The 26,574-nt window shown below is 57.1% G+C and overlaps 3 protein-coding genes and 1 non-coding gene across 8 annotated transcripts; 2 read left to right on the forward strand and 2 right to left on the reverse strand.

Annotated features, from left to right (window-relative positions):
* Positions 1-171: 171 nt before the first annotated feature.
* EMG1 (EMG1 N1-specific pseudouridine methyltransferase) lies at positions 172-5,999 on the reverse strand. Of its 3 annotated transcripts, XM_032644523.1 has the most exons (6): positions 5,720-5,999; positions 1,660-1,761; positions 1,409-1,550; positions 986-1,044; positions 759-908; positions 172-449 (listed from the first exon to the last, which is right to left on the reverse strand). In XM_032644523.1, the coding sequence occupies exons 1-6, from the start codon at positions 5,885-5,887 to the stop codon at positions 336-338; spliced, it is 735 nt and encodes a 244-aa protein (XP_032500414.1). In that variant the 5' UTR covers positions 5,888-5,999; the 3' UTR covers positions 172-335. The 3 variants fall into 3 exon arrangements, with proteins under 3 accessions (XP_032500414.1, XP_032500415.1, XP_032500413.1); XM_032644524.1 differs by lacking the exon at positions 759-908 and having other exon boundaries at positions 5,720-5,940; XM_032644522.1 differs by having other exon boundaries at positions 172-908; positions 5,720-5,940.
* On the forward strand, positions 5,987-25,456 carry PHB2 (prohibitin 2). 3 transcript variants are annotated; one of them, XM_032644519.1, is made up of 10 exons: positions 5,987-6,400; positions 6,564-6,648; positions 6,964-7,043; positions 7,915-8,099; positions 8,510-8,639; positions 8,742-8,845; positions 9,256-9,333; positions 9,697-9,773; positions 10,283-10,288; positions 10,472-10,802. In XM_032644519.1, exons 1-10 carry the CDS (start codon positions 6,274-6,276, stop codon positions 10,497-10,499), a joined length of 900 nt encoding a protein of 299 aa, XP_032500410.1. In that variant the 5' UTR covers positions 5,987-6,273; the 3' UTR covers positions 10,500-10,802. The 3 variants fall into 3 exon arrangements, with proteins under 3 accessions (XP_032500410.1, XP_032500411.1, XP_032500412.1); XM_032644520.1 differs by lacking the exons at positions 9,256-9,333; positions 9,697-9,773; positions 10,283-10,288; positions 10,472-10,802 and adding exons at positions 14,118-14,125; positions 25,253-25,456 and having other exon boundaries at positions 5,997-6,400; positions 8,742-8,809; XM_032644521.1 differs by lacking the exons at positions 9,256-9,333; positions 9,697-9,773; positions 10,283-10,288; positions 10,472-10,802 and adding an exon at positions 16,980-18,058 and having other exon boundaries at positions 5,998-6,400; positions 8,742-8,809.
* LOC116761426 lies at positions 8,910-9,165 on the forward strand. The gene has a single exon (XR_004351993.1). It is a non-coding gene; the product is annotated as a small nucleolar RNA U89 (small nucleolar RNA).
* On the reverse strand, positions 14,688-25,200 carry PTPN6 (protein tyrosine phosphatase non-receptor type 6). The gene is made up of 16 exons (XM_032644517.1): positions 24,606-25,200; positions 24,405-24,527; positions 24,012-24,206; positions 21,373-21,562; positions 21,100-21,216; positions 20,900-21,013; positions 20,646-20,742; positions 20,185-20,264; positions 19,861-20,010; positions 18,337-18,468; positions 18,065-18,219; positions 15,981-16,048; positions 15,731-15,882; positions 15,542-15,633; positions 15,046-15,186; positions 14,688-14,877 (listed from the first exon to the last, which is right to left on the reverse strand). Exons 1-15 carry the CDS (start codon positions 24,611-24,613, stop codon positions 15,072-15,074), a joined length of 1,788 nt encoding a protein of 595 aa, XP_032500408.1. The 5' UTR covers positions 24,614-25,200; the 3' UTR covers positions 14,688-14,877; positions 15,046-15,071.
* Positions 25,457-26,574: the final 1,118 nt, after the last annotated feature.

Raw genomic sequence — 26,574 nt, forward strand, 5'->3', positions numbered from 1 at the left:
CTGCCATGGCTGAAATAATCAGGGCTCCCTCCTTTAGGGCACAGAGCCCACCCGCGAAGCCCAGGGCCAAACTGCAAACACTGTAACCTCACGTGTCTTCCTGAGGTCTGAGGGGTTACGCCAGGTCACACCATCAGCGGCTGCTGAGCTTAGGAATCCCCACAGGACAACTAGGTTTGCAAGAACAATGTTTATAAGATAAACAATAGCAGGTGCACAGCCCGGACCCGCGCGAACCCCGGTCTCGGTGCAGGAAGGGGGTCTGCGGCGGTCAGCTGAGCACCGGGGCGGGGAAGCAATGTCCACAGTCTCTGTGTCAGGGCAGGGTGCTTCTGTCAGATGACGCCCCACGCTTCTTCAAAGGCTGTGGTGAGCTTTGCACAGGTGAGGGCAGCAGAGAGGGGGTAGTTGCTGATGGACACCATCTTCTCTGTGTACTCCACATCCAGCTGGGGAGAGAGCAGTCAGTCAGCCGGCTCTGTCACTCCGTCACAGGTTCAGCCCTTGTCTAGGGCAGGAAAACTACCATTTCCCAGTGCTGTTTAATACCAGTGTGAGCAAAGGACGGAAACGGCCCTGGCTTTGACCATGCCACATATGCCAGCATTCCTCAAAGGATGCGCCCTGGGGGCAGGAAATGGAAGCTTCATCTGTCCCCAACTTATAAGGACAAGGATCATCAAAACACTAAGTGCTCCTGGGATTCTGTCCTGAGCTTCAGCTCCGGGAAGAATCTCAGAGCTGAGCCCAGGCCTTACCCTGCCGTGGGCAAAGGCCCCCACCACAAAGACAACAGGGTCGCCACTGGGCACCAGCTCCCGCACATCGCCGACGACCGGGGCGGAAAAAGAAGTGCCGATTTTCATACACCCAACTGGGAAGTGATGTGACACTGGATTCTTAATCACCTAAAGAAAAACAGAAAAATCAGCCCCAGACACATTCCCAGAGCACTACCTCCAACTAGTAGCTGTCAACACCTCACCTTCAAGAGCTTCTGGGGGCCATCAGCTGCTCGAACGCTGAGTTTGTGTAAAAGCTGAACTAGGGCAGAAAAAAGAGTTCAGAGCTAGCCAGAGAGCCTGCCTCTTATGCCCAGTAATTTAACCAGGAAAAACCTCAGGTGAGGTGAGCTCCACATGCCCTGCGTGTCTACACAACTGAAACGTCATGACCAAGCAGCTGTCGAGCACATCACTGGTTGTGTGGTGACAGGCCCCCTCCCTGCTCCTCAGCCAGGAACCCACGCGGGCTGTACCCACTGTGCGTGGGAAGAAAGCGCAGACCCCCTGTTGTGGAATCAGCCACGTGTGCCCCTCCCCCACTTAAAAATTCCACACTTAATTTATCCCTTTGCCTCTCCCTTCATCACTACTGCCAAGTTTAAGTCCTAAGCCTTCTCTCTCACCCATGAGGCCACAGAAGCGGTCAAAGGTTCTGGGAATTCGAGTCTGGGGGTTCACTTCAATCAGCACATTCTTCTGTGTGTGGATATAAACCTGCAGCAAGCCAGCCCGGTTCAGGGGACTGTCCATCAGCATCAGTAAACTCTGAGGGAGGCGGAGACCAAGGCCCGGTTAAGACTGAAGAGAAGTCGCACGCATCTGCCTTACCTTCCGTACAGAGGCACGGGGGCCTGAGCCCTGTCCCTGGACTTACCTGGTGAGCTATGTCTGGCCTCACTTCCCCAGGGTCCCGTCCGTTCTTCAAGAGCACGGACTTGTGCTTGTCACAGTTGAGCAGCTCATACGTCTTCCCCACCTGACGAACGGAACAAGGTCAAGAGCAACATAAGCTGCTTTTACCTGGAACAGCGGTTCTCAGAGGTGGTCCCCAACCAGCAACATCTGGAAACCTGTTAGACAGTCACATTCTCAGGTCCACTCCAGACCTACTAAATCAGACACACGGTGTGCGGCCCTGGAAACCGTCCAGGGGATTACTGTGTGGCCACGTCCTCCCCCCGCCACCCCATCCCATAAATGGTCTTGGAGGGAAAAGGGAGGAAGAGTGCAGCCTGTGATTCCACAGGATCTAAACTGGATTCAATTTTTTTTAATTTATTTGTTTATTTTTGGCTGCGCTGGGTCTTTGTTGCTGCGCACAGGTGTTCTCTAGTTGCAGCGAGCGGGGGCTGCTCTTCATTGCAGTGTGCCGGCTTCTCATTGCGGTGGCTTCTCGTTGCAGAGCGTAGGCTCTAGGCGCGCGGGCTTCAGTAGTTGTGGCTCGCGGGCTCTGGAGCGCAGGCTCAGTAGTTGTGGTGCACGGGCTTAGTTGCTCCGTGGCACATGGGATCTTCCCGGACCAGGGCTCGATCCCGTGTCCCCTGCATTGGCAGGCGGATTCTTAACCACTGTGCCACCGGGGAAGTCCCTAAACTGGATTTAATTTTAAAACCTATGGGTATTAGGCAAAGCCAGTGAGGGATTCTGGAACCAGGCAGAAGTGAGGTTAATGAGCAAGACCAAATGCTTGTTTATCACAAAAGCATTATGTAGACACTGGGCAAAACATACGCGGTCACTACCCTCAGGTTGCTTATAACAAACATGCACAAAGAGCTGCAAATCAGAGCAGGAAGAAATGTGAAAATTCTAATGAGGCAAGAGGTAGTTTAATCAAGGAACGTTCTCATAAGTAAAACAAAGAGGGGTGGTTCCAATTTTAAGACATGTGAGCAACCGCTAAAAGAAACAACTGCAAATCAGAGCTCTGAGGAGCATTATAGGGTGGTCAATAAAAAGTTTAAAAACATACCAGTAGGGCTTCCCTGGTGGCGCAGTGGTTGAGAATCCTCCTGCTAATGCAGGCGACACAGGTTCGAGCCCTGGTCTGGGAGGATCCCACATGCCACGGACCAACTGGGCCCGTGAGCCACAACTACTGAGCCTGTGGGTCTGGAGCCTGTGCTCCGCAACAAGAGGCTGCGACAGTGAGAGGCTCGTGCACCGCGATGAAGAGTGGCCCCCGCTCGCTGCAACTGGAGAAAGCCCTCGCACAGAAACGAAGACACAATACAGCCAAAGATAAATAAATAAATTTATTTTTAAAAAAATGTAGCTTTCCAAGTACTCTATTAAAAGACTTTAAAAAAATAAATTAATAAAAACATACCAGTAAGTACAAACACAGGTTTCGAAAAGGCCAAGTTTTTATGTATCAACACAACATTTGTATGTCCGGCAACATCTTGAGATATAACTCCAAAAAGTTTGGGGGAAGAGGCACATAGATTTTGAAATTAACTGAGTAACTGAAATAACAAGAATGTCACAGAGAGTAAAGAAAAGGACCAAGAACTAAGTCCATGGGACACTCTTAGTTATAGAAGAAAAAGAACCTCTTGAATAGAAGAATCTAGTTTTGACCCATTAGTAAGTTATAACCAGGGTTTTCGTTCTCTTAATGGAACAGAATAGAAAACATCAGAGTACTTCAAGTATAGTCATGGTAAGTAAAGGCTTATGGAACTTTCGGCTTCATATAATTGAGTGCGCATACTGGCTCACGATGTAATTTTTTTTACTGTGGGCTGTGGTTAATAAGCTTGAAAACCACTAATTAGAATAATCAGAGAATGAATACCATGTGTATTCTGTAATAAGCACTGGAGATACAAGAATTTTTAAAACCTTATTCTCTGTCCTCATTATAGCCTTCTAGTGGAAGAGACAACTAAACAAGCACATGAGTATTTAACGCGAATTGTGATAAACATTACGAAGGAAAACTAAACGGTTCACTAAAGAATTATGAGGACCTGATTTATACCTTGAAGGGAGTCATTTCTATGGGAAAGTAACATTTAACCTAATAACTGAAGAATGAGTAGCCTAATAGGCTCAATAACTGTTAAATGAATAAACATTAAGTAGGAATTAATAAAGCAAAGAGTCGAGTAAAGGGTGCTTGCAGTTAAACAACATTATCTGCAATGACTTTAAGGTATAAGAGAACGTAGTGCTTTCAAAGAGCTTAAAGAAGAGCAGTGAGGCTGGAGTACAAAGAATAAATGGAGGGACTTCCCTGGTGGTGCAGTGGATAAGACCCTGTGCTCCCAACACAGGGGGCCCAGTTTCGATCCCTGGTCAGGGAACTGGATCCCATATGCATGCTGCAACTAAGAGTTCACATGCCACAACTAAGGAGCCAGCGAGCCACAACTAAGGAGCCCTGGAGCCGCAACTAAGGAGCCCGCCTGCCCCAGCTAAGACCCAGCAAAACCAAATTAATTAATTAATTTTTTAAAAGGAGGGGATATACGTATACATATAGCTGATTCACTTCATTGTACAGCAGAAACTAACACATTGTAAAGCAATTACACTCTAATAAAAAATAAACAATTTTTAAAAATTGAAAAAGAATAAATGGAGAGTGCAGGCTCAGATGAGGCTTGCAGAAGCAAGAGGTATCAGCACAAGGAAGACAAAAGCTAACAGTATGGAAGATTTCAACCAGCTATGGAGTCCATCATCCTTGGAGTACCATTAATGACAACTGGCCTAATTTATGCCAGAGCATGCTCTAGGAACTTTAATTTGCCCACAACCTTTTCAACTTCCTAATAAGTAACCTGAATCAAGAATAATAATAACAACTATTTCCAAGTCTCCTTTAATCCTTCCAACAGCCCAGTAAAATAGGTACTACTGTCATCCCCACAGATATGAAGAAATGAAGTGGTTAAGTGATGCTCAGAATTAACAGCCTGGGAAGACAGCAGCAATGAAGTGGGAGATGAATATATGAACCTATAATTAGGTTAGAAATATCAATTATAGAAGAAAATGAAAGGAAACCTGATTAGCTGGTCATTTAAAAAAAGAAAAAAGTTTTCTAAACTGCAAGCTTAATAAAGTGCCATAGTGGTTGAGGAAGAAAAGCTGGAAATGAATTGCACTCAGATTACTATGGCAATGTACTACTTTTAAAGCACTTTCATTACAATCCCCCTGCAAAGTATTAACTCCCGCTTTACAAACTAAGGACAAACTTGTTTTCTCAAAATCACACACTTGAAATAAGTGTAAGAGCCAAGATTAAAATCCGGGTCTGGCTTCTAAACCAGTGCTACTTCTTCTGGCCCTACTCACTGAACAAGTTTAGTTCTAAACAGTATGAGAAACAATATCAGAAAGAATGAGAACACTGCACAAATTTTTAAGACGGGGAACTGCCGGATTTGTTCGGGAGAAGAGCCAAATGATAAGTAAAAATAAAGATGTGAAAGTATTAATGATAATCTGGTCCAGGCAGTGTTTTGAAATGTACAATAATATAAAGAAGAGTGACAGACACCTTTCAACGTATTAAAACATTAAGTCCTTACAAATAAAAGGGTGGGAAGACTGAGCTGCAGTAACTACCTTTCTCCTCTACCTAGTAAGCTTGTCTTGGGATGAAGCGGGACGACGCGATGGACGAAACCCCTTCCCCTTAGACGACTCTGGGGTTGGGGATGGGGGTTAGGGTTACCATAGAATCCTAGTAAATCAATCGGAAGCAAGCATGTGACGGCTGCAATGGGATTCAAGGGCAAAGAAAACGAGCACTGCCGACCCGTGTTAAAGAAAGAGACAGTCGATTAGGCCACTCTTTCTCCAAAGCATGTTTCACCTGTCTCCGCTTTCTCCATCCACTTTGAGCCCATCACCCTCACCCAACCTGGTCCCATCCTATCGATCTACTAGCTCTTCACCCCCTAGTCCGAAACTACCTTGACTGTCTCCAGACTGGCCCCTTCCAGCACCACAATGAGCCTACGGCCTCCGATCTTGCTTCCCACCCCGAGTCGGGGCCGCTTGGGCGTCGCAGCATCCCAATCCTCTTCCTGCTCCGCGGCGCGCCGCTCACGAGGTGGTAATCCACCACCGGGCGCTGCCATCTTGCAACCGGACCGGAAATTGTGTAACGTCCTTAAACTAAGGCCTCGCTCTCGCCCCAATTGCAAGCTTCCTTCCGTCTGCCATTTTGAAAGTGGGCTCTCGGAAATGGCGACGGCTGGCTGCAGATGCTCCCGAAGCTGCTCTGGGAGGGCAGGGTTCCAGAAAGGGGAGGGAACTTCCAGAGGCGTGCTTCCTGTGCCGCAAGCTCGGGTCCGCTGTAGGCTGGGGGGAGAGTTTAGAACGGAACGCACTTCCGGTGCCCTTTCTCCCGCGAGCACCTGGGGCCGGACCCTCGTGTGGAGAGTGCGATCCGTAAACTGGAGAGCTGTAGAGGCGGGCCGGCACCCCCTTCGGACCACTGGTGCCGCCGGCCTCAGGACCGAACATGGCCCAGAACTTGAAGGACTTAGCGGGACGGCTGCCTTCCGGGCCCCGGGGCATGGGCACGGCGCTGAAGCTGCTGCTGGGGGCCGGCGCCGTGGCCTACGGCGTCCGCGAGTCGGTGTTCACCGGTGAGCAACCTCAGCCTGCCCTCCGGACTCCGCCCGACCCTTCCCGGACCCCTGCCCAGCCCCGCCAGGTCCCCGCGCTCACCCAGCCCCTCACCCCGCCCCACCAGCGGCTGGCACGTACTCTGAGCCCGGCCTGGGCTGACCCCTACTCCTCTCCCTGCAGTGGAAGGAGGGCACAGAGCCATTTTCTTTAATCGGATCGGAGGCGTGCAGCAGGACACCATTCTGGCCGAGGGCCTTCACTTCAGGTAATGGCGGGCAGAGCGGACTGACCCTGACCCTGACCCTTAACTCTTGAACGCCGACCCACCTATGGCTGTGGGAGGACTTTCAGCGGGATTCCGCGCCGCTCTTTACCCTCCTCACCCCATCTCCCAGAACAGTGCGTGCTGGCCACAACTTCAAGAGCACATGCTGTTGTTCTCCGGAGGGCAAAGAGAATTTCATTTTGACCGTGGTCATTAAGAGGAGGAGCAGGCCAAAAAACACGTGGTGAAGGAAAACCGGACAAAACTAGGGAAACGGTAGTCTCCTAATCCCTGTCCCTGTTCCCTCCCCTCCAGGATCCCCTGGTTCCAGTACCCCATCATCTATGACATTCGCGCCAGACCCCGAAAAATTTCCTCCCCCACAGGCTCCAAAGGTAGGTCTGGGCACTGGGGTGCCACTGGCAGTAAACAAGGGAGCCTGGCCAGAGACTAGGCAAGATGGGAGTGTCAGATCTCTTGGGCCTTCGTTTCCACCTTTGCAAACAAGCTAAAATAAAGGTACCTGCTTCTGGAGTTCAAGCAGTACATTCTGGACACGCTGTGTGTTTGTACATTTTTCAACTGTTCCTCCCCCCTAACGTGAACTCGGTGAGAGCATTGTTTGTCTTAGTCACTGCCTAAAACAAACCTTTGTTTTAAAACCTTTCTTTTAATTCTTTGACTCATTAATCTTCTGGTACGCTCTGTCCTGGGGAAACTTGGCTGCACTTTTCTCTGGTGCACCTGTTCCCTCCTAGACCATTCACAGAAGCTGTGCCTTTGAGATTCCCCAGACCAACCCTTAGACACACACACACACACACACACACATTCACATTCAAAATGAGGCAAGTAGCTCACCTGTAACGTACTGTTTTGCACGATTTTTAGTGCAGGTTGCTTAATATTCCCGAAACCCTAGGCCCTAAGAAATCAAGGATTCACAAAACACCATCTCTGTTCTCAAGTCCTTACAGTCTAGTTCAGGATTATGGTACAGCGTAACAGAGCCTAAAGTAGAGTAGCGAAAAGAAAGGTCAGCTTTACTGGAGGAGGGTTGTGGGTAGAGAAGACTTGACAGTGGACAAGGACGCATTTGGTCTGTGCCGAATCACTCTCCTCCCCGCAGGGCAGTTCCGGACCACAGGGCACTGCCCTGGGTAAAGAGAGAAGCCAGAGGAGAAAATGCTTGGGGAGGCAGGCTTTGCTAGGAAGCCAGCTGAAGCCCCCGTGGCCTTGCCCAGCCACTGCTAACCTCACGCTTAGACCTGCAGATGGTGAACATCTCCCTGCGGGTGCTGTCCAGACCCAACGCCGCGGAGCTTCCCAGCATGTACCAGCGCCTGGGGCTGGATTACGAGGAGCGCGTGTTGCCATCCATTGTCAACGAGGTGCTCAAGAGCGTGGTGGCCAAGTTCAACGCCTCCCAGCTGATCACCCAGCGGGCCCAGGTCTGGCTCTGGCTCCCATCACCATCTGCGTAGCATCAGCATTTCCCTCCTAGGCCCAGCGCACTGGGTGTTAGGAAAGGGTAGTGACCCGAGGTCCGTTGCCCCCAAAAAGCTGTGCAGGTGGCCACCATGGGAAACAAGGAGAGCCAAGATTGGAGCTCAATAGCAGTTAGTGTCGGGCTGCGTGGGAGAAAAGTGGTCCAGGCGTGCGTGTAGGGTTGGTACAGCATGGAGGAGTCAGCGTGACCCAAGTCCTTCCCAGCTCAACTGGCCTAACGAGGAACTAAGAAGGGGTTAGCGCACTTTCTGCGGTTCTCCGGAGATCCGGGATTCTGACGATCACAGAAGCACGCCTTCCTTTCCGTTCTCCAGTCCCCTCAACGCCCCTCTCTCCTCCCCCCGGCCCCCAGGTGTCCTTGTTGATCCGACGGGAGCTGACAGAGAGGGCCAAGGACTTCAGCCTCATACTGGATGACGTAGCCATCACTGAGCTAAGCTTTAGCCGAGAATACACAGCTGCTGTAGAAGCTAAACAAGTGGGTGAGTCGCAAGAGGAGTCAGGCAAGGGTTTCTGAGGAAGCAGGAGGAGGGATGGGGTTCCTGACACCTTGCATCTGTGACCCCGGCTCTCGCCCGCTACAGCCCAGCAGGAGGCCCAGCGGGCCCAGTTCTTGGTGGAAAAAGCGAAGCAGGAACAGCGGCAGAAGATCGTGCAGGCCGAGGGCGAGGCTGAGGCCGCCAAGATGATATCCTGCTGCAGGGCTCTCAGCCCAGCCCCCAGGACACTCTGCTCCCGTCCGGCCCTGTGGGCTGGCTGATGACACTAAGGCGAATGCGAACCGTGCTCTCTGACCCCTGGGGGCTTGGGGTGCCGGGTGGGATCTGAAGTCTTAGTGGGGCAGCGGAGGCCTGGCTCCTCACTGTAAGGCAGATCAATAGCACTGCTGGCCTTGCCTCCATCTGTGCTGCTGCCTCCTGTTCCCGGCAGCGGTCTGCGGGGAGGCCTACAGGTAGGGGCAAAGTAGGGCTGGGCACGAGCCACCTGAGCGCAACCTTGGATCTGACAGCCCAGAGGACGGCTGAGTGAGCCGAGTCCTAGGGTGCCACCCCAGCTGAGATCTGGCCTTGTGTGAACCCTTAACCCTACCCTGCTCACCTGGGAGAAGCTCTGGGCAAGAACCCAGGCTACATCAAGCTGCGCAAGATTCGGGCAGCCCAGAACATCTCCAAGACGGTGAGTGTGAGCTCAAGGCCGCCTTGAGGGGGGAAGGTGTTTCTACACATTGAAATGAGGGAATTAGGGTCTTGCGTGTTCGGATTTCTATTCAAACTGTCTTCTCTGACACTCCTTCTCCCATCAAAAATGGTGTCCCCTGGGCGCCCCTGACCTTTTGTTCATGCCTCTTGTGGACCTAATGCATCACAGTTGCTCGCTGCTCTGGATCCTTGTGTGAGCGCAGAAACCGTGGCTCTCACATCGCCACTTCCCTTTTCGTAACCCACACGTGTGTTCCACCAGTGGTTCCTGAATTGCAAGGGTAGGAATCAAGGTCTTTTTTGCTTGGTACAAACACCCACCTTACTTTCTGCCCTGTAGATCGCCACATCACAGAATCGTGTCTATCTCACTGCTGACAACCTTGTGCTGAACCTACAGGATGAAAGTTTCACCCGGTGAGAGGCATGGCCTTCAGGTGGGGTGCTGACACAGAACAAGGGCCGGAGTCTGGCCGCCTGGGCCCTGGAGCCTGTTACCAGCTTACTCGTGTGACCCTTGAAAACACCATGTCTCTGAACCAGTTAGAAAAGTGGGTGGTTGACAGTTCCTAACTTGAATCTCACAGGATTGATTTTATGCGATCCAATGGGATTATTCACGTAAAAAGCACTTTAATTGTAAAGTTTTAAGTGAAAAGTGGTAAAAGATGATACTGGCTGTTCTTCCTCGGGAGCTGCTCTGGGGCATGGAAGGATGCTGGGAAAGCAGGAGTGAGAAATGGCAGAGGCCAGGGAGCAAGTCTTCTTCCCAGAGCCTGAGATTCCCGGCTTCCAACGTGCTTGTCTTTTTCTCTTGGGAGCGGAGGAGGGTTTAGAGTTGGGTGGGGCACGAAACTGTCAAGTCACATGTACCTTTCTCTTGTCGTTCTGTGTTCCCTGTTCATCTGGTGACCTGGCGTCCACAGGGGAAGGTAAGTTGATGGTGCATCCTTGGTTCTGTGGGGTCCTGCCTTTTCCCCACCACATCACCTTTCTCACCCCCCCACCCACACATTCAGGGAGGAGGGTAGTTGAGGAGGGAGTGGACCGAGGTGCTCTGCCTCTCACAGCTACGTCCCCCCCTAATAATGTCACCGTCTGTCTCATTTCCACAGTGACAGCCTCATCAAGGGTAAGAAATGAACTGCTGAACAAGAACTCCACCCTCAGGGAGGAAGTGGATCTTTTCCTTCCCCGGTTTTTGAGGAGCCAGCTTGGGGCCCTACCCCGCCCCCACCGTCAAGTGATGGTCCCTCTGCATCTGTCCTCCCAGCCCTTCTCGGGTGAACAAAGACTGACCATTTTCAGGGGAGCGACTTTCCTCCCTGTGTCGGCCAGAGGTGTTGGGACTGTGTGATTTCCTGCAGGGTTGGTTCCTCCCTCGTGGTCAGAAGCAACAACCACCACCCCAGAGATTCTCAATAAATGTTTATTACTTAATCCGAAGTCAAAGCCTCCGGTGTCTGAACTGGGCTGGGGAGGCACGCATGCGCACGCTCACACCGAGCACTCCTGGGTCCTTCTTCGTCTCTTCCAGCAGGGGGCGCGAGGACACCGGCCGGGGCAGGTAGGGAGAGCCGGGGCCTGCCGCTCTCACCCTGGAAGCCCTCAGGGCCGGATCCAGAACGGGACCCAGGGTGGGAACTGCGAGTCCTGGAGTCCGAGGCCAGCTGCACTCCCCACCCCACCCTCCTAAACCGCATCACCCCTTTGCTTACCAACATCTCCTTTTTTAAAGGCTGGAGCAGCTGTGGCTTTGCTGAGCTAGACCAAAAATCTCATGACCCCAACAGGAGCTGCTTCCTTGGTAACAGGGCTCCATGCAGCTGTGGGGAGACCACTTGTGCTCATCAGGGGGTTTACGTGTTCAGACGGCTGGCAGACCGTGTCGCCTGCTGCAGGCTACCCGCACTTCAGTCTCTCAGTCAGGGCTCGACCTCTGGAGGTGGGCTCTTCACTCCCACAGCCCTGGGCCCCCAACGGGACAGGCGCCTCCTCCCTTCCCGGCGCCGCCCTCACTGAGGGTCGTCGGGCGGTAGAGAAACGAGGCCGCTGGCTGTGCCCACGTGCCACCCCAGCCGTGCCGGGGCGAAAGTGTAGGTAGGAATCCTGGAATTCTTAGTGGTGGGGTTAGAGGGCAGAGGGCCTGGGTTCACCTTCAGCTGCTTCGGTTTTTGAAGAAAGTAGATTAACTGTCCCCTGCTCTGCAGGTTGACTGTCATGAAAGGGACGGGGAGACCAAGCAGATGTGGCCGCCCCAGCCCTGAGGAACTGGAAGCCCAAGGTGAGAGGTGAGTGAGCAGAACAAGTCCGCCCAAGTCCCATCCACATTTTATTTCCTTCGCATTCCCGAGGCAGGAAGAGGATGGAGATGCCCAGAGAACCAACGTGTTCCCAAGTCCCGCTGTGTCTCCGAGGCAGCCATTTTGTCTCCTCCCATTGTTTACTTTTCCTAGAGACTTAACCCCCCCCTTCCCAAGGGTAAAGGTCAGAGGTTGCTGGTCTGGAGGCCTCCGTGGTCTTCAGGGCTCCCTGAAGGTCATTGCCGAGGGCACCGGCCGGGGGCCATCTTTACCAGACAGTGTTAGGAGCTTCAACATTAGACCATCCAACACTGTGCTGGAAGATGGACCCAGAGCCGGCCACAGGCGTCCGGGCTGAAGCCGGCCGGTCGCTCCAAGGACCCTGGCCGCAGGCCAGCTGAGGTCTATTGAAAGTCTGCGAGCCAATCCCCAGCTCAGGGTCAAGCTGTGGGTTCTGGGTCCTCCAGATGACAAATCACACTGGGTTGGGGGAGGGGCTGGGGCCATTGTGTCCCTTCCGTGGGCAACCAGCCAACAGCCAACCGAGGGCCACCTCTTTCTCAGCACCCTCTGCTCAAGAGGAAGGGGCCTCCAGGGCTGGGGGAGGCTCGGGAGTGGGCGTCACGGCCAGCTGGGTGCTGGGGGCCCGGGGCGGTGGGCGTCGCTGGCACGGGGCAGGGGCCTCCATCATTACCCGGCAGTATTAGAGACTCTCAACCAGCACCCAAACACTGCTGGGTAAGACGGGGGCCCCCACCCCACCGCCCGGACGGGCCGGCAGTCCTCGCCCAGGCGCCCGGTGGAGCTGCGGAGCCCTGGCTCCCCTCCCCCACCGCCCGTGTCCCCGGGGACACTTCCGGGTGAGCCCGGCAGCCGTCACCAGGCCCATCCCGGGTTGCTGATCCACTGAGGCCGGGTCAAGGCTTCGGAAGCCCCCCGCCCATCTCTTCCCCTCCCTGAGCCCCCTCCCCGCCCCCCCAGCCTCTCCCTGCCCCCCAGGCACCAGCTCAGCACCCCCTCCCCACCCCAGCAGTCCCTCGCTCAACCCCAGGACCCCTCTCCCGCCGGCCTTTACCTGCCACCAGGCCGCCTGCCCCCCAGGGAGCGAGGGCCGTGGAGAGGAGGAGGAATCGAGGCTCGGGATTCAAGGCCTAGAAGCCGCCCTGGCCTCCACTCTTCCTCCTTCCTTCTCGCCTGCCGGGCAGCGCAGGCCCCTACCTGGGCCCCGCCCGCCGCCCCTGCGCACAGGTGTGTCCTCCAGCCATAGGCTGCACCCCCCCCCCCCCCCCCGCTGCCTTAACCCCTTCCCTCCCAGCGCCAGCCGCAGGCGCCTCCTCTGAGGCCTGGTCACCCCGGCAGGCCCCGACCCTCGGACCCTCGGCCGTGGTCTCTCCTCTGCCCCGGGGCCCAGACCAGGGAGCCTGGTGTCGGAGGGACAGAGGGACGGGTTGTCTTCGCCCCCTTCGCCTTCCTCCTTGGCCTCGCCCCACGGCCACTCCCACCACCGGCTAGCCCCTTCCCCCAGGCCCCTGCCCGAGAGCCTGAGGGCAGAGAGGGCTCAGCTCAGCAGGGACTGGGTTGTGCCCCTGCCCGGTGCCCACCTGTGTGGAGGGCAGGCGGGTCCCCCAGGGGCGCCCCTCTGTCCTCACCCTTAGTATTGGGGTGCCCGCCCCTCCCGCCAAGAGTCCCAAGCTGGCCAGGAGCGTCGGCACTGACCCGGCCGATTCAGGTTCTGAGCTGCTCTCCTGCAGCCCTGGCTCTGCTCTCCAGAGGGGCCGGGCGCCCCGCCGGGCAGAGCTGCCCCTGGACCCACCTCACAGCCCTGGAGAGTCCAAGTCCCAGCCGCCGGGCAGTCAGCCCGAGGGCGGTGAGAGGGGATGGGACCCGCCTTTCTTTTGTGTGGCTCAAGCTGGGATAGAAAGGGCGTTGCTGGGAGAGGGGCCCTGAGGCCCACAGGTGATGCTCCACCCACGCACCCCCTGGAGGGCGATAGCTCCTGGGAGCTGAGCTGTGTAGCCCAATCCCAGCTCTGCCTTCTCACTCCCTAACACCCCCACACCTTTGTTTGCGTCCTTCTTAATTCTTGTTTGTACTTATTCTATGTTTGTGGACTGTTTCTGGGTCTGCCTTCCCACCAGGACAGGAATTGTCGGGCTCACCATCATGCCCCAGCACTGCTCCAGTGCCTGGGACACAGGGACGCTCAATACACAAAGTGTATGCTGAGTGAATGACCACCCAGCCTCAGCCGGCCCAGCAGCAGGGAGCCGGGCCTTCCCAAGTCAGACTCTCTCAGGCTCAACTCCCCAGGAGACTAGCATTATAACCAACATAAAGCCTTAACGCAAAGAAGGAATCATCGCTGTCGTCCACTGTGGGCCCAGGGGAAGGAAGAGCGGACAAAAATAAAACTGAAAATCTGACCAAGGGCCTAAGGGCTCTTAGTAGCCCCAGAAAGGGAGGAGCGTGGCGCACACCAGGTGCCCGGGGGAGGGAGGTTGGCCCTGGGCCCTGGGCCTGTGTTAACTGGCCGTTGTTATCCATCTTCTTAGCTCCCGGATGTAGAAGTCCGGGCCGGAGAATGTGGTTATGTCCCCCTCGGGGTGACCCTGGCTGCGTCTCCAGGAATGCAGGCTCTGAGGCCGGAGGGCCTGAGTTAAAATAAAATCTTAGCTTCACTGCTCAACAGTCCTGTGGCCTTGAGCAAGTTATTTAATCTCTCTGTGTCAGTTTCTCCCACTGTAAAATAGGAATGATACAGGTACCTCGGTTCAATAACCACTTTTAGTCTTTTCAACAGCGCCTGACACACAGCGAGAGTGTAACGAATTTCATCATCCCTGATCTCAGTGATCTTCACGACCACCCTTGCAGGATCATCCTCCACTTTAAAGGGACGAGACGGCGGAACCTGACCCACACTCACACTCGTGTGTCAGACTGTGAAGGCCCAGCTTTCTGTGTCCACATGTAGCACTCCCTGCCCGCCTCCCCCTCCCGCCCAGGCACACAGAGTTAGAGACCCACACACGGTGACCTAGAGGCTTTATTTACAAGAGAAGGGCCCGGCCCTGCCAAGGGCCTTGCCGGGCTATATACAGGGGCTGGGAGAGGGAGGTGGGGACATGGCCATTTAAATTACAATGGAATGGGGGCCAGGCTCCGAGGTTCAGGCTCTGGGTCTTCCACTGGAGGCCTCTGCAGGGACGGGGCTGAGGCTGCAGAGACAGGGAAGGAAGGGCTAAGAGGGGGTTGGACCTGGAGGGGGGACAAGACACAGGTCTGGTTGGGTTGGGAAGACAGGGTGAGGCCGCAGCCGCCCCGTCCATCCCAGGGAGAGCACCGAGCCTGGGGGCCCCTGAGGGCAGGCCAGGGAGGGGCCGTACCATGGCCGCCCCAGGACGGGCCCAGCTCACTTCCTCTTCAGGGAACCCTTGCTCTTCTCCTTGTCCGCCGACCGCTGCTTCTTCACCTTCTCGTCCTTCTTGTTCTTACCGTGCACGTTCTCATAGACGTCCTCCTTGTGTCTGCAGGCGCGGCAGGCGGGGGCGGGCAGTCAGGACACAGGGCAGGGGTCTCCCGAGGACACAGCCCTCGGGGCCACCCCCATCTCACAGGTGAGCAAACTGAGGCCAGGAGAGCAAGGAGACCAGTCCTGACAGTGTCCTTATACTAGACTAGAAGCTCCTTTGGGGGCAGAGGCTCCATCTCACACATCAGTGCCTAGCACAGGCCCCACGTGGAGGGCACTCAGGAGACACTTGTGAACACAGGTTGTAAGAACCAAGCTTGAACTTTAACCCGAACCTCCCTGGAAAGGACGGGTCGGGCTGGGGAAGAGAAAGGGGCAGACGCTGGGAGGTGGGAGGTGGGGCCACTCACTTGGAGGAGGTGCGGGCGGCCTTGGCATGGGCATTCTTCATGGCTGGGGGGTAGGTAATGTTCCCGTACTCCGACTCCCAGCCCTTCTGGGACTGTGGGAAGAAATGTGGTGGGAGGCCAGTGGTCCCAGCAGCACCGGGCAATGCCCACTGCCCCCCTCGGCCCCTCCAGGCCATGCTCTGCCCGCACCTGCATGACCTCCAGCTTCTTCTTGGTGGTTTCGATGAACTGGGCAATGGCCACGTAGATGAACTTGTACTGCGCCTCCGTCTGCACCATGCCCGAGCGCTGGGCCCGTACCATCTGGATCGTCTTCTGGATGTCGATGTCACAGTCCAGGCCTGGCAGGGAGGGCGGCTGGACGTCAGGCCCTGGGCAGAGGTGGTGGACCCGGGGGCCGCTCCGCCGTCTGCCCCGCCTCGCCCACAGGCCCCCTCACCCTTGGTGGAGACGCTCTCCATGAGCATGTCGATGACAATGATGGTGCCCGTACGGCCGATGCCGGCGCTGCGGAGAGAAGGGGTGCCATCAGAGGCCCAGCCCGCACTAGCCGGAAGCGGCGGCAAGGCAGGGGGGCCGGGGGCGGGTGTCGGCACAGCACCGGCAGGGGCGGGGCTTAGGGAACCAGGCCGGGTCACTGCGAAGGTAGGCAGGGTGGAAGTCTGCCCAACTCTGCACCCGTGCTCATCACTCCAGCCAAGGGATCTGGGGGCAGAAGCTGGCTCTCAAGTGCTAAGACGCTGCTCCCCAGACACCCATCACTTTCCTTCCCAGCACCACACTCCACCGCCTGCTTCCACCCCTCACTCTGCCCCCCACCCCAGGAGATCTGGGACCCCGGGCCCCGACCACATCCTGCCTGCTCCCCTGGTACTCTGGGCCTCCCCGGCCCTCTCCCACAGCCTTGGCCCCAGCGCGGCTGCCCTCCTGGCCTCGGGAGCATCTTTCGGCAAGGCTCCATTTCCCTTTTTCTTCCGATCCTGATGGCAGGGCAAGGGCAGCGTCCAAGACAGCAGGCCTCGGGAGCCACCGGGCTCAGGCAACTTGGGGGAGCATCGCAGCAGGAAGTCTGCCTTCTCCCCACCCTCTGCTGCAACAGACCCCAGGAGCCTCAGTACCGCACACAGACCCCAGTCCCACCCCCTCGGCTAGGCCAGTCAGGCCAATGCCCCGAGTTGCACTGTCTAATTTCAAACCCAGATTGTCAAAAATAACACCCCCTCACCCACTTCCTTCCTGTAACGTCTAAATTAAGGCCATGGGGATTTCAAGAAGGGAGGGGGGGCACGGCCTGGAGGCAGAGTCCCTGAGGCAGCACGTGGGGGGCACCTCCAGACGCAGCCCCCCGGCCCTGCCCCAGGACGCGCAATTGCTGGTGGGGCAGAAGGAGGAAGCCCCAGCCCTCACGGCCCCGGGGTCACGTAGAGGGAGCTAGAAGGGAAGAGGACAGAGCAGATTCCCATTTCCCCATTCCCTGCCTGACGTGAGTTATTAAAGCATTAACAGTTCCCATTCTTGGGCATTTGCTGTATTCCAGACGCAGTGAGAGGGTCTCACACTCATAACAACCCTATAAGAAGCTGATTTTACGGACAAGAATCCGGGGGTCAGAGAAGGGAAGTCCTTTGCCCAAGATCGCACAGCCGGTGAGTGGAGGAGCTGGAATTTTGAGCAGCAAGTCTGTCCAGGACCCCGTGCCTGCGGGCTCCCATCCCCCTCAGGCCTGATGGGACACTTGCTCCTCCTTGCTGACCCCTCAGCTTCCCACCTTAGTAGGAATGGGGTCTCCTGATCATGAACGTGAGGGTCTCCAGTGGAGCCAGTGGTGCATAAGCCCAAGGGCTGAGTTGGGGGCACTGGCGGGAAGGGAGAGATAGGTTGCAGCAATGAAGAAGCCTCAGCCTGCCGCCAGGGCTGCAGATGGAAAAGAGAAGGGATGGGGAGCTACACCAACCCTAAGGAGAAATACCAGAAACACCGGCTGGGTAGGCGCGTCTGAGAAAACAGGAGTGACCAGGACCTGGGTCTACCGTGAGCCCTGCTCTAGGCTCCCCCACTGACCAGCGGTGACCTGGCAAGAGGCTGGGCCTGTTTCCTCATCTGTATGCGGCAGGGTTGGACTAGATGCTACATCCAGGGAAGTCTCTGAGGAAGCCCACCCCGCCAGGCACGGGATCAAACAATGGGCTTGGTTCAAGCTTAAGTTCCACCCGTGGGTCTGGAGTCATCAGAGAACCCAGGGACTTCCCTGGTGGTCCAGAGGTTAAGCCTCCTCACTCCCAATGCAGGAGGCGCGGGTTCCACCCCTGGTGCGGGAACTGAGATCCCACACGCCACGCGGCATGGCCAAAACAAAACAAAAAACCGTATCAGGGAACCCAGAAGAGGTGGAGGCCAGGGGAGGCGTTAGATGAGTTAAAGTTGCTTACAGGCGCACATGGCACTTGGCAGTACTCACCTGCCAGCTACTACTTTGATTATTATTATTAATAATAATAACATCATCATCCTTCTTATGCTCACCTGCAGTGCACGATGATGGGCCCTGCGTGAGGCAGACTTTCCTGCCGCTGGTTGATCTGGTCCAGGAAGCTGAGGACACCCCCAGGCTCGCTGGGGACCCCGTGGTCAGGCCAGCTCAGGTACTGGTAGTGCCAGATCTCCCGAACCAGGTCCCCCTGGGTCAAGGACATTGTCAGTGCCCCCTGCTCCCACGCATGGCCTCATTCGACCCAACCAAAGAGAACAGGTGTGAGGAGGGCCCCGGGCATGGGGCAGGGGCAAGGGCCACTCACATTGTCCAGCGGGGAGACCTGTAAGGTGCGGAGTTTGTACTCAGCCGCGTCGTGTTCCCTGCAGTTGGTTACAGCGTAGAGTCCATAAACGTGCTGAGTGCCCACCTCTGGCCAGTATGGGACACATTTGTTCTGAAAAGGGAGGGTGAAGGTGGGGACTGAGGCCTGTGCCCACCTCGAGCCGGGCCTGAGTCCCTGGCGCTTGCCCCGTCAGCATCCGATGGATGAACAGATTAAATGGCCAAGAGTCAGAGACATAGGGCCTGGCTCGGCCTCTTACAGGTGGTGAGACCTCACCGGCCACTTAACAAGTCATTCAGCGCACGTTGGCTGGCACACGCGCTGAACCTGAAGCTGTGCAAACCGGGCCGGAGTTAGACACAAGTGAGACGCAGCCTATGCCCCTGTGCCTACAGGAGCTCACAGAGAGATAGGTAAGCGGGGAACCAGAGCCGCTGAGGAGCCCGGGGGAGGGAGAGACTAATCCTCCCTCTTGGGAACGGAGGAAATCAGGGACAGCTTCACAGAGGAGGGAGCATTTGAGCTGGGTCTTCACAAAACGAGGAGTCGGGCTCCCCTGGTGGCACAGTGGTTAAGAATCCACGTGCCAATGCAGGGAACACGGGTTCGAGCCCTGGTCCGGGAAGATCCCACATGCCGCGGAGCAACTAAGCCCGTGCGCCACAACTACTGAGCCTGCGCTCTAGAGCCCGTGAGCCACAACTACTGAGTCCACATTCCACAACTACTGCAGCCCGCGTGCCTAGAGCCCGTGCTCCGCAACAAAGAGAAGCCACTGCAACGAGAAGCCCGCACAGTGCAACGAAGAGTAGCCCCCGCTCACTGCAACTAGAGAAAGCCCAAACGCAGCAACGAAGAACCAACGCAACCGAAAAGAAAGAAAGGAAAAAAGAAAAAGCGAGGAGTCTGTGAGGCAGAGAGAGTGCAGAGCCAGGAAGTCAGTCCCTAGTGGAAATGAGCTCGTGCAGAGGCGTGGAAACCTTAGGGACTCTGGCCGGTCAGAGGCAGCGAGGGCTGGAGGGCAGCCACCAGGCCTGAGCGCCAGGTCCGGCAGTGTGACTGCTCTGAAGGCAGCTGGGAGCCATGGCAGGGTTCTCAGAGGGAGCAGCCTGGTGCAGTGTGTGCTCTGCACGGGTCATGGCCACTCCACTGCAGAGGGTGCCGTGGGAAGGGGGCAGCCTGCAGGCAGGGAGGTAGCTTGCCTGTGGCGTGAGGGTTTGGGGCTGACTCCGGACAGTATTATGAGGCCAAGAGGACAGGAAGGGCTGCTGCCCAGAGCGGAACAGAGGGACACTTTAAGGAAAGAGGCCACTGGTAATCTGGGTCTGGTGGTCAGAGGAGCCCAGGGTGGGAAGCGGGGATCCGGGAGTCAGCGTGTACCCAGACCTCGTGCCTCAGTTTCCCAACAAGGTAGGACCCTTGCCCTCCGAGGTGCCCCAAGTCTCTTTGGCTTAATGGTGGCAGACGACTACTGGGGGGCTCGCGGTGCGTGGCTCGGCTTACCCGGCCCTTCTCCACCTCCCGGGTGGTCATGACGACGACACGGGTGTTCTCCTGCCACACCATCTGCCAGAAGTCGTTGACTGTGGCCTCCAGGCAGCCCTGGCTGGCGATGTAGGTCTTAGCATTCTCATCAGGGCCTAGCAGCTGGTTCTGGACGCGGGTGCAGAGACACGCAGGACTGTGAGCCCCTCGCACCCCTGCCACACTCAGCCACCCAAGGCAACAGCTCTGGCTTCGCCCGTGCATGTTTGGACCCAGCCCCCCCACGAACGGGGGGCCCCAGGGCCCAGCCCCCCCTCCCCCATGACCGGCGGGCACACCCACCTTGACGTAGTTGGCGTTAATGTAGTCGGACCCAGGGATGTTACTGTCGCGTCCCTGCAGGACCACTCGGCTGTGGTCGACTGGGAGCGAGCGGAGAGGAAGCAAGAAAGGCATGGGTCAGACCCTTCCTGAGTTTCCAGGCCTTTCTTGCCCAGAAGCCACGAGCTCTCAGAGCCCTGCAGGCAGGCAGGGATGGGGGATCTGTATGGGGGGAGGGATCTGTGTGGGGTGGGGCTGGAGGTTTCAGAGGAAGAAGGGGGTGGGGGTGGGGTGCCGGAGGCCCCTCTGGGAGGAGCAGAGGCTTTTTGGAGGAGGGGAGGCTATTGCGGGTGGAGAGGGTTCCCCCCTTGAGCTGGGGGAAGAGACCCACTGAGATGGGGCGAGGCCAGCTGGCGGAAGGGGAGTCTCCTGGGTGAATGGATGGGGGAGGGCTGGAGGCTGCCCAGGGATAGGGCACTCACACGGAAGGATGTTCTTGTAACGGTTCTTGCTCTTGTTTTCTGGCCGCTGCCCTTCCAGCCGCTGGTGCAAGTTCTTCACCTCCTGCTTCTGCAGACTCTGTGGGGCAAGAGGGGGAAATGGAGCCCCAGGCCCTGGAGAAGGGCCGTCCACGGGTGGCGAGGATGTGGGGCAGATCAGTGTAAGAGGTGGGGAGAGAGGGGACGGGGTCTGCCTGGGACCCCAGGCCCTTTGCCCTGCTGGTCCCCTCACACACCTCAAACTCCTCCCAGAAGCCAGCCTTGGCTGTGTTCTCCGACTCCTGCTTCTTGTTCAGTTCCAAGACCCGGTTCTCAATGTCAGCTGCGTTCACCCTCGTGGCATAGTACGGCTGGGGCGAGGGAGGGCGAGAAGTCAGCCGCTTCTAGAGCTCAGAAGCTCAGGGGAAGGAAGGAGGCAGCCTGGCCCACCCCTCACCTGCCGCAGGTAGACGAAGGCGCCCGAGGCCTCCTCGATCCCTGTCCTCTTGAAATGCTCCACCAGGTCCGTGAGGCTGTCGAAGGTCTCCGAACCGCCCACTGTGTAGCGTCCACCCTGAGGGGGGCCGAGTCAGGCCACCTCTCAGGACCCGAGTCTCCCTCCCCGGACCCCCAGCCTCAGACCGAAGGCCGGGCTGACCCTCCCCACAGGCAACGCTGGCGCACAGATGGACCCCCAGCAGGGTGCCGCCCCACTACCCAGATGCCTTACCTCACACATGACCTTGATATGGGTGACTCTGAGTGGGGAGTCCGGCCCAGCCTTGGGCTGGTCGCTGAGCACAGACAGCACAAAATCTCCAGGCTGGCTGAGACTTTCACGCACGAGAAAAGTCCAGGGCTCACCCTTGGCCTGCAGCAGTGTCTCTGCCTGCCCTCCAGACATGTGGCCATGGTACCACCTAGAGAAGACAGCACCCGGGGAGGTGAGACCGAGGCCAGGGGCAGGTGCTGGGTAGACATTCACGGAGGGGGCAGGGAAACCGGGCACCTGCCACGTGCAGGCACTCTGCTATGTGCTTTCAAACCCACCACCATCACAAAAATGCTGAGAGGTAGATACTACCCATTCTGCAGATGAAGAAACTGAGGCAGGCACACTGGCCCAAGGCCCTTGCCGATAAGAGGCGAGCCTCAGGACTTCTAAGCAGGCCCACCTCTGAAAGTTTAAGACAAAGGCAGACAGGCAGGCCATGTCCAGAATACTTGGAGGGGAGAAATACAGGAAGGGTCTCCATGAAAGACAGGGCTGGGCTAGGGGAACAAATGCAGAGGCCAAACCACAGAGAGTGCTGGGGATGGGAGAGACGGAAGTCACAAGGGAGGCATAATGGGGAGAAGTCCCCCAGGGGGGCCGGGAAGGCAGACAACCCCACTGGGTAAGAGTGGTTTGGGGGCTCTGGGGTGCCTGGGATGGTGTCACTGAACGAGCTGTTAAGAGGGGCTCAGAGGGGCTCAGAGGGGCAGAAAGCAGAACTAGGACCTTTCCCCAAAGCACACCCCCTTCCCAGGAGGAAACTGTAGCCCCGCAATGCCCAGCCCCACAGGAAACCACGTGATGGAAAAAACACAAAACTCCTTCTGGGGAGAGAGTGAGAAGTGAGGTTGTGAGGTTTCCTCAGCCCAGGGACCAGGGGAGGGGGGGCATTTTCCAACCGCAGGAACGGGGAGAAAGAGGGAGGGGGCCAGTCTGTCCCACCCCATCTCACTCCTGCCCCAAGGAGACTGCAGCTCAGAGACTTCCAGAGTCTCCTGCCCTGTCCAGGACCCCCTGGGCCACCCCATCCCATCACTCGGGGATAGACCAGGTCCGCAGGGCTGTGGAGAGGGGGCTAACCCGCTTCCCCCAGGCCCCAGGATGAGGAAGTTTCCATGCAAATGTCAGGCTGACCACAGGGGAGAGCTAGCCAGTGAGGGGACAAATGCAAATTCCTGCAGAGGGGGTGGGGCAGCTGCGAGAACACAAGTGGAGGTTTGGAGAAAGGGCCTCCTCCACACACTCCCAGGGTCAAGGGCGAGCCCAGGCCTCCTGGCACGGGTAACCAGAAGGGCCTCTTAGAGTCAGCTGCCCTGGTCTTGATTCCCTCGATCCTCGGTCCTCGACTTCTCCCAGCCCCAGTTGGAACCCAGGCCTCAGGCCCCTCCCCGGGGGGTCTGCTCAGCTCCATCCCTCTTCCAGCTCCACCCTCTTCCTGCAGCAGCCAGCAGGGCAGATCCTGGCCAGGACGAGGAGGAAGCCAGGACATGAAGAGCTCAAGAGAGTCTGGGTGGAAAATCCCCATGAATGTTGCAGGTGGGGTGCAGGAAAAGGGCAAGAAAGGGCAGCCACCAGCAAGATCATCAATGTGGCTTCCCTCCTAGAAGAGGTAGCTTCACAGGAAGGGGATCAGTGGCTTCATGTTCACGGGAAAGAGGTCTCCAGGGGTGGGCCCCAGGGCCTTTATCTCAGCCTCATCCAGGGCTAAGTTTCAATCACTGACTTGAAAAAAATATGAATGCACACTGGGAGGCATGCACGTCAGAGAGACTGAAAGTGGACAGAATCAAAGTTCAGAATCATTTCAACAGTCGATACACAAATACAGGACAAGGGCAAGTTGACTTGGCCCTAGGAGTGTGAAAAAAAAAAAAACCCAGAGTTGTTCAGCTGCCCTTCCCCTCAGTAGGAGCTGTCATGGAGATGAAGCTATAAAATGAGCCACCATGTCCCGCTGAGTGCTAGGGTCCCACCACCCTCCACCCGTGCACTGGGGAGATTGCATGGGAAGCAGCCAACCCAGTTTTGGGGACCACATCTTTGGAGCCAAAAAGATGCCTGGAGTATTACCCTGTGCCCAGGTACTAGGTCCCTTACACACCCATCACACAGTTTTCAATGATCCGGGTTCTGGTCAAGGGACTCGTCCAGCTCCACCCAGCCCAAGAGGGCAGACCCGTCCTCACGGGTTGCTGAGATGAGGCACTAAGTGTCCTCATGAACGCTGGCCCCTACGCTCTTCCTCAACATCAGCCTGTCCCTGTATTAACCCCTGCTGGGGAGGGAACAGTTACAGGTTCTTTTCCAGGTAAGAAGAAGAAGTTCTTTCTAACAACAGAGCCAGACTGCTGGGAACACAGCCACGAGGAGTGGCCTCTCCGGCACTAGTAGAGCCTGCGCTGCTGGCAGACAGGGACCCTGGAGAAGGGCGAGGCGACCTTCTCTTGCTTCCTCAGGGGCTGATGGAAAGGGGCCCCAGGATCACATGGAGGGAAGAGGCCCCACAGAGCCCTGAGAAGGAGCGGGGGAGGGGCACTTGGGGTGGAGGCCAGCGCACCTCTCCGTGGGCTGGGCCAGGACGCGAAGCCCCTCACCTCTCACTGGTGGGGTCCGAGCAGTTCAGCGGGTACTTGAGGTGGATGATGGTGCCGTCGCGGTCCTGCAGGACGCCCTGCTGCTGCGTGTAGTACTCCACCAGCTCCGTCAGCGTCGCGAACTTCTCCCCTCCATACAGGTCGTAGAAATCCCCCGAGTTCTGGATCCGAATGTGGGTCACCTGATCCCCCACCCTGCAGGGCACCGGGCGGAGGTGAGGCCGGTGGATGCGAGAGCGGAGGTGGGGACGGCGTGGGGGATGGGCGGGGGTCCTGGGCAGGGAGCGCACACAGGGGCGGGGTGGACACACACGGGGCCGGGGCGTGCTGGGGCCTGGGCAACCAGAGTGAGAGGCCAAGTCCTGGCCCCGGCTAGAGCCTCGGGCCACCCACCTGACGGAGAGGGAGAAGTCGCCCTGGTTCTTGCGACTGGGCCGAGCCAGGAAGCTCCCGTTGACCCCTCGGCCCTTGAGCAGGGTCTCGGCATCCAGGCCACTGAGGTCTCGGTGAAACCACCTGGGAGGCCAGGAGGGCAGTGAGGAGAGGGCCCTGGGGCACCCCACCTCCTGCCTACCCAGGGTCCCCGGCCCTTACCTCACCATCCTGGGGGTGCCCGGGGGGAAGGGGGCGCAGGCAACAGGGTGGAGCTGCTGAGTCCGGGCAGGTGGAGAACGCTGGGGCTAAGCCTCCCGAGGCTCTCAGCGCCCAGGTCACCTCACCACTGCGGTCCTGGTTCTGGGGCTGCCACTCCACTGGTCTGGGGCAGCCGGCAGGGCGGGGACAGGAAGGGGCGCGGCCGACCCCTTGGGGGAACTCACTGTACTTCTCGTTTTAGAGCAGAGTGGGGAGAAGCTGCGCAGGGTGGCAGTGGGCGCGGGGGGGCCCACTTCCCATACGCCTGCCATCAAAGGCCTTGGGAGCGAGGCCCTCCACACATGGGGGGACACCCGAGTAAGGACACACGTGCGCCTGGCGCACTCCGGGCGCAGATCATGCTCGGCACGTGGGAAGCCGCCCAGTCACGCGCCGTCTACTCCTGCTCCGCCAGCCACTTCCACGCAGCCTTCCCTGGTCCACGCCACCGATGATGGTGACGGTGGCAACTGTCACTAATGGAGTCTGTATGCCAGGCACCGTCCTGTATGATATTTACATGCCTTATCTGATGTGTCATCACCATAGCCCCATGAAGCAGGTACCTTCGTTATCCCCATTTTCCAGACAAGGAACCTGGGGCTCAGGGCGTGTAGGGAGCTCGCCCAGGGTCACACAGTCAGTAAGTGGCGGTGCCAGGATGCAAACCAGATGGCCTGGTTCCAAAGCCGGTGATTTTAGCTACTGCATGCCAGGCCTCAGGGCTTCAAAGGACAGAGGTTGGAGCTGTACTCCAATAAAAAAATAAAGAGCTGGGGCTTCCCTGGTGGCGCAGTGGTTAAGAATCCGCCTGCCAATGCAGGGGACACGGGTCTGAGCCCTGGTCTGGGAAGATCCCGCATGCTGCAGAGCCACTAAGCCCGTGCGCCACAACTGCTGAGCCCACGCGCCTAGAGCCCATGCTCTGCAACGAGAAGACACCGCAGTGAGAAGCCCGCGCACCGCAACGAAGAGTAGTCCCCACTCGCCGCAACTAGAGAAAGCCCGCGTGCAGCAACGAAGACCCAATGCAGCCAAAAACAAATAAATAAAATAAAATAATTAAAAATAAATTAAAAAAAAAATGACTCCATCTTGCAATGCAGGGGACGCCAGTTCGATCCCTGGTTGGGGAACTAAGATCCCACATGCCACGCGTGCCACAATGAGAGAGACGCCCGCACACGCACCGCTACTTAAGCGAGGAGCCCGCATGCCCCAACTAAATCCTGACGCAGCCAAAAAATAAATAAATATTTTAAAAATAAAAATAAAAAGCTAAAAAATAAAGAACAGAGGTTGGGAGACTCTTCCATTAGGGTCGCAGTGGGAGGGGGAGACTCCGTAATTGCCAAGGCCAGGAAGATGCCTACAGAGGGATGCCCTCCCCTCCCTTGACACACATAGCTGAAGAGGTGCCCTGGGGCAGAGGGATAGACAGAATGACCCCTATGCCCTGTCCAACTTGCACCTTCTCTGCTTCTTGTCCTCAGGCTTTGGCCCATCCATCTGGCCCCAACCCTGCAGTCAGGTAAGGAGCAGACCTAGGGAAGCAGGTGTGGGCGGAGCCACCAGCCCCCATGGGTGCGTCCACCCTATGCCTGAGCTGTAAGGTCTTGCCAAGGGGGTCTGGTCTGAATCCACTGGGATCAGGACTCTGACCAGAGGCCTGTCTCCTGGGACTGGGGCTGAGGGCGCAGGGCCTTCCAGGGCTTATTCTCAGGGCCGGTTGACCTGGAGAGGCCCTAAACACTGAAAGCTTACCATGCTCCCTGTAATTCCAAATACAAACCAAAGCAAGAGGAAAGAAGCCCAACAAAACAGACGCAAGAAACTCCTGTTGGTGGCTTCCCTAGGGAGGGGGACCAGGCGGCTGGAGGAGAGGGCCGGGAGGGACCTTTCCTTCTCCCTTCCACCTCTTTGAAGGTTG

The sequence above is a fragment of the Phocoena sinus genome, chromosome 10, assembly GCF_008692025.1.
Source record: "Phocoena sinus isolate mPhoSin1 chromosome 10, mPhoSin1.pri, whole genome shotgun sequence".
NCBI lineage: Eukaryota > Metazoa > Chordata > Mammalia > Artiodactyla > Phocoenidae > Phocoena > Phocoena sinus.